The 8,247-nt window shown below is 54.3% G+C and overlaps 2 protein-coding genes across 5 annotated transcripts in view; both read right to left on the bottom strand.

Annotated features, from left to right (window-relative positions):
* TAPBP (TAP binding protein (tapasin)) overlaps positions 1-5,134 on the bottom strand; it is a 13,445-nt gene extending 8,311 nt beyond the window's left edge. For 2 of the 4 annotated variants that reach the window (XM_011945487.1, XM_011945485.1), the window contains exons 1-3: positions 4,749-5,134; positions 4,439-4,609; positions 3,961-4,221 (exon numbers count right to left, since the gene is read on the bottom strand). In XM_011945487.1, coding sequence (XP_011800877.1) covers positions 3,961-4,221; positions 4,439-4,609; positions 4,749-4,785 — 469 coding nt within the window. In that variant the 5' untranslated portion in view covers positions 4,786-5,134. The remainder of the gene's footprint in view (positions 1-3,960; positions 4,222-4,438; positions 4,610-4,748) is intronic. The other 2 variants (XM_011945489.1, XM_011945488.1) reach the window with 1 other exon arrangement.
* A 23-nt stretch (positions 5,135-5,157) lies between these two features.
* ZBTB22 (zinc finger and BTB domain containing 22) overlaps positions 5,158-8,247 on the bottom strand; it is a 3,673-nt gene continuing 583 nt past the window's right edge. The window contains exon 2 of the mRNA XM_011945475.1: positions 5,158-7,723. Coding sequence (XP_011800865.1) covers positions 5,753-7,654 — 1,902 coding nt within the window. The 5' untranslated portion in view covers positions 7,655-7,723 and the 3' untranslated portion in view covers positions 5,158-5,752. The remainder of the gene's footprint in view (positions 7,724-8,247) is intronic.

Raw genomic sequence — 8,247 nt, 5'->3', positions numbered from 1 at the left:
AAAAAAATTAAAATAAACAAAACCTAAAGATTTTACAGTTTAACTATTTTTTTTTTTGAGACAGGGTCTCACTCTGTCACCCATCGAAGGTGCAATCCTCCCACCACAGCCTCCAGAGTAGCTGGGACAACACCCAACCTTTTTTTTTTTCTTGAGACAGAGTTTCACTCTTGTTGCCCAGGCTGGAGTGCAATGGCATGATCTTGGCTCACGGCAACCTCCGCCTCCCGGGTTCAAGCAATTCTCCTGCCTCAGCCTCCCGAGTAGCTGGGATTACAGGCATGCGCCACCATGCCCAGCTAATTTTGTATTTTTAGTAGAGACGAGATTTCTCCATGTTGGTCAGGCTGGTCTTGAACTTTCGACCTCAGGTGATCTGCCCACCTCAGCCTCCCAAAGTGCTGGGATTACAGATGTAAGCCACTGTACCCAGCATTTTTTTAATATTTAGTAGAGACAAGGTCTGGTTATGTTGCCCAGGCTGGTCTCAAACCCCTGAGTTCAAATGATCCTCCTACCTAGACCTCCCAAAGTGCTGGAAGTACAGGCATGAGTCACCTCACCTGGCTCAGTAATATTTTAAAAGAATGGTGAGAATGTATCTTTCTTAATATACACAAAGTATATTAAGAAAGTATAGGCCTGGCATGGTGGCTCACGCCTGTAATCCCAGCAATTTGGGACGTTGAGGTGGGTGGATCACCTGAGGTCAGGAGTTCCAGACCAGCCTGGCTAACGTGACAAAACCCTGTCTCCACTAAAAATACAAAACTTAGCTGGGTGTGCTGGTGGGCACCTGTAGTCTCAGCTACTCGGGAGGCCAAGACAGGAGAATTACTTGAACTCAGGAGACAGAGGTTGCAATGAGTAGAGATCACGCCATTGTACTTCAGCCTGGGCAACAGGGTGAGACTCTGTCTCAAAAAAAAAAAAAAAAAAAAAAAAGTATATTTGGGGCCAGGCAGCTCACACCTGTAATCCCAGCAGTTTAGGAAGCCAGGGTAGGCAGATCAATTGAGCCCAGGAGTTCAAGACCAGCCTGGGCAGCCTGATGAAACCCCATCTCTACAAATAAAAATACAAAAATTAGCTGGGCATGGTGGTACATGCCTGTGGTCCCAGCTACTCGGGAAACTGAGGCACGAGGATCACTTGAGCCACGGAAGTGGAGGTTGCAGTGAGCTGAGGTCATGCCACTGCTCTCCAGCCTGCACTGCACTCCAGCCTGGGTGACAGAGGGAGACCCTGTCTCAAATAAATAAATAAGTATATTTGTCAACAAACATTTTAAAATATTTGATAAGACAAGTATAAATGTATATTAGCAAAATTATCAATGATCTTTGACCCTGGAGAGATTTCATTTCTAATTATACATCAGCACAACAGCTTTCATTTTCTTTTTTTTTTTGAGGCGGAGTCTCGCTCTGTCGCCCAGACTGGAGTGCAGTGGCCAGATCTCAGCTCACTGCAAGCTCCGCCTCCCGGGTTCACGCCATTCTCCTGCCTCAGCCTCCCGAGTAGCTGGGACTACAGGCGCCCGCCACCTCGCCCGGCTAGTTTTTGTATTTTTAGTAGAGACGGGGTTTCACCGTGTTAGCCAGGCTGGTCTCAAACTCCCGACCTCAGGTGATAAGCCTGCCTCAGTCTCCCAAAGTGCTGGGATTACAGGCTTGAGCCACCGCGCCCGGCCGCTTTCATTTTCTTAAATCCCAAATCAAGCAAAAATGCTTGAAAAGAAACAGCACAGCAGACTGGGCGTGGTGGCTCACACCTGTAATCCCAGCACTTTGGAAGGCCAAGGCAGGCAGACCACCTTAGGTCAGGAGTTCAAGACCAGCCTGGCCAACATGGTGAAACCCTGTTTCTACTAAAGATACAAAAATTAGTTGGGCGTGGTGGCACGCACCTGTAATCCTAGCTACTGGGGAGGCTAAGGCACGAGAATTGCTTGAACCTGGGAGACAGAGGTTGCAGTGAGCCAAGATCATGCCACTGCAACTGCACTCCAGCCTGGGCAATAAGAGGGAGACTCTGTCTCAAACATAGATAGATAGATAGATAGATAGATAGATAGATAGATAGATAGATAGATAGATAGCAGGCCGGGCACAGTGGCTCACGCTTGTAATCCCAGCACTTTGGGAGGCGAAGCGGGAGGACCACCTGAAGTTGGGAGTTCAAGACCAGCCTTACCAACATGGAGAAACCCCATCTCTACTAAAAATACAAAATTAGCTGGGTGTGGTGGTGTGCACCCGTAATCCCAGCTACTCGGGAGGTTGAGGCAGGAGAATCGCTTGAACCAGTGAGGCGGAGGTTCCGGTGAGCATGAGGTCGTGCCATTGCACTCCAGCCTGGGCAACAAGAGCAAAACTCCGTCTCAAAAATAAATAAATAAATAAAATAAAAATAAAAAAATAGCACGGCACTTTGCTTTGACCCCAGTTGTCTGTGAGATACAGACAATCTTACCACCTGGGCACTTCCAAGACTCCGTCTGCACGTCCTTCACTTTCTACTTCACATTAGGATTATCCATGGCAAATCTGCCCAGAACCTCCTGGAGAGCAGAATCTACATCGGATCATCTTTGTGACCCTTAAGGATACCCAGGGCCACCCCAGAGATTCTGATTTAATTGACCAAGCCAAGCATGGGATTGAATGAGGTTTCAGTATATTTTAGAAACCTCCAACAGGATTCTTATTTCCAGCGTGGACTGAGAACTGCTGAGTCCTAACTCATTCTTGGTGCTAATAAGTATTAAGTCAATGAATAAATTAACACAGTGCCATCTCTTGATAGTCACAACAGGAAAGGCAGCTGGGAAATAGTATGCACATGTTACAGTTGGAAAAACAAACTCAGAAAGCAAAGACCGTTCTCATCATCACCTCGGTGGAGCCAGTAGCCCTAGGAAATATTCCTCCCACCAGAAAGAGCTACTGTCTACACAAGAGCAGTGTTCCTCAGCTTCTGCCAGGGTGGGGGCTTGAGACTAAGAATGGAGGTATAGGCAGAGGTGAGGGTTTCAGCGTGGGTTTCAAGTCTGTCTCCCTGGTTCTGTGGGTAATTCTCAGGAGGGTGGAGGGAAGGGAGGGTGCAGGGTTGGCCTGTCCATCAGGCTGTGTCGCTTACATAAAATCCAGATAGAAAAGCTAAGAACTCCACAGGTATTCTACCCCGGAATACCCCGCCTCCACTGCCAGGACGGAGAGCTCCCAGATATCCAGGTCAGATTCTCCTCATTCTTGAATTATCTGCACAGTCCCTCCCACGTCCCAGCCCAGCAAAGCTTCTGACCCCTGGGCCTCAAACTGCAACGCATCCTGCAATGCAATAGGAACCACCCAATCTCCAGCAGCGTCCATCCGCCCACTCGAGCCCACTTGTTTGCGGACCACAGAGCGGCAGCACATCCCCACACGCGGCTGTCAGGGAAGGTCAACGCGCTAGAGTCTAAGAGCCTTTGCTTTGCGGATTGCCGCAGCGCCGGGTGTGGGCGCAGGTGGGGCTAGAGAGCTGGGTTTTGAAAGAGTGAACTGCAAAGCTGAGGGTGCCGAGCAAGATATAGATATGGCAGGAGCAGAGAAAACACGCTCCTGCCTCTGAACCCCTCCCACCTCGCATCACCTAACAAGTCTCTCCAGGTCTGGTGTCCGGAAACTCCACCTCTTCAAAGCCCCGCCCTTCGAAACATCAGAAAGTAACCCCCTTGACCGCCCCGGCTCTCCCCCTACCCCCCGCCAAGCCGCAGTTTTTTTTTTTTTTTAACTGGGTGAGGGCTAGAAGGAGCGGTAGAGATTGATTCATTCTAGCCAAACACCTCTCTTAACAAAAAAAGGAAACTGAACCCCGATTAGCGAAATGTCTTGCTCAAGTCCATAAAGCGAGACCACCGGCTGATCTGGACCCTTAGAATCTACCCACCCTTTTCCACCTCCCCTCCCCAGCTACCTGTTGCCATGGTGATGAGAACAGGCTCCTGCTGAGGCTCTGGCTGTCGTCGCAAGAGGCTGGAGAGGCTGAGGACTGGGCTGGACATGCTGACCATCAGCCAAGCCCCATCCAGGGCCCGCGGGCAGTTCCGCACCGGGGTCAGGCCGCTGGCCCAGTTCGCAGAGGCGGGGAGAGGGACGAAGCGGCTCATCTCACAGTGTGGTGCGGGGGCGTCCCGGGGGTACCGCCTGAAGGCAGCCTGGAGGGAGCCCGTGGGGTCTGAGTGTAGAGAAGGAAGTTGCAGCTGTAGAGTCACCGCCGGGAAAGGGGCTGGAAGGGCAGCGTTCAGGGAACTTCAAATGCACAGACTACCCTATAGTGAGACTCACTTTATATAGGGGGAAGCTGAGGCCCGAGGTCACTACCGGATTTAAAGAGGAGGGGGTTTCGGTGAAGGCGACAGAGGTAGGGGGGCGGCGAGTCCCTAAAGACTCACCGTGCACATTGAAGTAGAGCTCAGGGTCGAGGTCCGGCCGGGGCGGCGGTTCCCCCTGTCCCTGGCGCAACAGCAGTGCACCGGGTCTCTTTGCCAGGCCCTTTCCGCTCGTATCCTCCACGAACCAACACTCGATCACCGCAGGTCCTGCCGAGACGGCGGTCGCCAGGCCTGGCGTATGGGGGCGCGAGTGAGGGGCGGCTTGGATATCTGGTGACCTGCCCACTCCCACCCTGGCGTCGGCTCCAGTGGGGCCACCTCCCCCCGCTTCCTTCTAGTTCCTGGGCGATGAGTCGCGGGGTTCGCTCACCCAAAGCCACAGCGAGGAGCAGAGACAGCGACTTCATGGCTCTGCGACCTCCTCAGCCAGCAACCCTCCTCTTCCTCCTTTCACTTTCACTTTCTTCCAAAGGGCGACAGGAGGGGCGGTGGAAATCCCCGCTCTGGTTAGGTGAGGGTGCCTGGGAGACCGGTGTTTCCTCACAGGCCAGGCAGGGACCCGGGAAGATCCTCTCCAGGTCTCACCAGGACACCCCAGTCTTACCGCGCCCTCTTGGACTACACAGCAGCCCCGAGTTCGAGCCCTCCCCAAGCCCAGGCACCCACCCCCCGCTCCCCAACTCCTGTGTGTGCTCTCCAGCATCCACTTGCCCGAAAACCATTACTCCTGCTTTCCCCCATCTGTGCCGCATCCCCACCAAACACAAGGGTGTCGGGAAGCCAAGTAAATGACCAATAAATATTTTAATTACTGTTAAAAAAAATAAAAACCTTGTACTCCTAAGACTTACTCCTTCCTTGTCTCCACCCACTTCTCCATGAGAACCGAGTTGGGAATTTCCACGGAAAGTGGGGGGGGGGGCGAGGACAGAGGGTAGAAATAAAGAGCGCATCCTTGAGAGGGGGTAGGTTCTAGGACAAGGGTGGGGCTCAAAGGCCTGGTCTCCACGACAACACAAACACAGACTTCAGGCACAGACTACAACCACCTGACCCCTGACCCTGTGACTGCAAGATGCTCAACACGCCCCCTCTCCTACCCTCCATGTGCACCCTACTCTGGAGCAGAGGCTTCAGTGTACCCATCAGAGGGAAAGGAAGGGCTTAGTTCCGGAAATACCTTGGGAGGGAGGGGTTGAGTAGTAGAATGGGCGGGCGATGGTGCAACTGTGGTTCCCCTTCCAGAATATATACAAGTCCACAGAGATAAAGGAAGACAGTAAGTGTGGTGGGAGATCACCCGGGGGTCACAGCGCCCTTGTATCGTGCTTATTCCCTTTCCCGAAAGCTACCCCACCCCAGTAGCCTGCCCCTTTAGTTTGCTCCTCCACCTCCACTGAAGCCCATCTCCACCTTGTGGACGCTGGGTGGGGACCAGACACGTCTACTGGACGGGGGCGTGGCCGCACTCGCTTCGTCGCCGCTGCCCCCGCCCGTTCCGGGAGACTCTCTCTTGGAAGGTAAGGATGGCCCCGTGGGCGTCCCAGGCCCAGGTCCAGCTCCGCCCCCACCCAGGCGGTGCCGGCGCTCACAGTGTCCTCGGTGGCGCATGAAGCTGTCTCGCCACATGAACTTCTTGGCGCAGACTCCGCACTCGTAGGGCTTGAGACCTGTGTGCGTCTTCATGTGCTCAGTCAGATGGTGCTTCATCTTGAACTTTTTGTTGCACACGGGACAGTCAAACGGCCGCAGATTGAGGTGCATGTTCACGTGCCGGTCCCGCATGCTCTTGTGGGAGAAGGCCTTCCCACAATGGCACAGAAAGATCTTATTCCCGTCCCCGCTGCCAGTCCCTCCAGGGACCCCACCAACGCTACCCGGCACACCCAGGCTCCCCACCGACGTGCCCCCCACAGTCACTGCCCCGTGTTCTGCTTGGTTCCCTGGTGGTTGGCCAGGAGCCTGTGAGGAGGAGGATGAAGATGACGGGAAGACCAAGATCTGGTTGCCCTGCATGTCCAAGGGAAGAAGTGGTCGAGGAGGGTGGGAGGGTGCATAGGAAGAGGGAGTTGGCCCCCCTGAGTCATCAAGACCTGCCCCAGGACCCCCACCCTCATATGGGCCAAAGTCATTGGAGGACTCACAGAAGTTAACCTGCTCCTCTCCCTTGTCTGGGGGCTCACTCAGGGTACGGACATCACTTATGCTGAGGGTAGCCTCAGGCCCTCCCCCCACTGGAACCCTGGAGCTACCCCCTAGTTCTTCATCTTCATCATCCTCACAGGTCAACACCAGGTCTTCCTCCTCCTCTTCCTCCTCCAGATCTGGGTCTTGGGGAACCAGCGGTGCTGGTGCTGGGCAATTACCACCTCGCTTCACGTATACCCAGTGTTTCTGTGGCATGATGCTAGGGGCTGTGTAGGTGGGTCTCCGGAGCCCAGCCCCAGGAACCACTGCCCCCCTCCCATCCCCACCATCATCGCACAGCTCATCTGCCTCTAGCAGCAGCTTTCCAGATGTGGCCCCCCCACTGCCAACGACAGGGGCTGGGAACGCAGGGCCACCTCCTCGACGCTCCCCACTGCCCACTGCAGAAGCTGCAAATGCCTCTTGGGAGGAAGATGAGAAATCAGTGGACTCCCTGGGGCTGAAGTAGTTGCTGCTGCTGGGAGATTGATTCTCACTGGCCCGGCTGGAGGCATGGGAGCGTGCAGAGCCCATGGTAGCAGGGGCCACAGTGCCCCCACTCCCGGATGGGACCCCAGCACCAGGGACAGTGACAGAGGTGGCTGCAGCAGTAGTGATGGTGGTGGTAGCTGAGGCCCGGCCTTCTCGGAGTAGTTCAGTGCACTTGTCCACAATGTGCCACATTTGGAGCACAGACCCCACTGTGAGGAAGTTGACAATGTCAGCAGCAGCCATGCTGAGGCGGCCAGTGTAAGCGGAGGCTAGAACAGTCTCAAAGGCGCCTGGGTCCATGACACTGGGCAGTGAGATGGAGGTCATGCCCTTGAGTAGGACCTGATCATGGAAGTAAGGGGAGGAGGCAGCCAGGACAGCCCGATGAGCCCGGAACTCACGGCCCTGCACTCGGATAGACACATCGCAGAGCTGGCCCTGCAGACGCTGCTGATTGAGGGACTCCAGGAGGGCACTGGTCACCTCAGGGAAGGACACATGTACCACCGCAGCTGCTGGCAGGGGTAGTGGGGGCGGCGCCAGCGACAGCGGTAGGGGAAGTGCTGCCCCACTGGGAGACAGAGGAGATGGCTCCATGTTGTGGAGGGAGGGGATACCCCCCCAGCCACAGGAACAAAGAAAAGAAGAGGGCGGCCGGGGGGGTCTCTGGGAAGAAAAAGAGAAAAGAATAACGATAACATCTCATAACGACACAGCCCATTACAACTCAAAAATATGTTCACACTCATTATCTGTGTAACTCCCCACAACAGTGAGGTAGGTATTCCTCTCAACCCCCTTTGACAGATGAGTAAACTGAGGCTCAGAAAGATCACAAGATTATCCAAGGTCACACAGCAAGTGGCACCGCCAGCAAACACAGGTATCTGACAAATCCTGTGCCCTTTCCTTGGAGGTTAGAGAAATAAGGTGCTCTTAGGGGGTGGAGTGGCTTCCTTCGGAATTATACCCTATTTCCCATTTACCTGGGAGCCTGACATTCCAAAATCTACCTTTTTGGTGTTTTGCACCCACTTTTTGGGAGGGGGCAGGGTAGCTCCACTACTGAAAACCAACCCTCGCTCCATCTCCCCTCCATGCTATGACCCCCAAGCTCTCTCGTCGTCCACGCCCCCTTTACCCCAGCGTCTCTCTAGCCCCGCCCCTTTCCAGGCCCGCCCCCGTGCCCC

The sequence above is a fragment of the Colobus angolensis genome, unplaced genomic scaffold, assembly GCF_000951035.1.
Source record: "Colobus angolensis palliatus isolate OR3802 unplaced genomic scaffold, Cang.pa_1.0 Scaffold24, whole genome shotgun sequence".
Lineage (NCBI taxonomy): Eukaryota > Metazoa > Chordata > Mammalia > Primates > Cercopithecidae > Colobus > Colobus angolensis.
The sequence above is the reverse complement of the archived record's forward strand: the minus strand, read 5'-3'. Positions and strand labels throughout refer to the sequence as shown.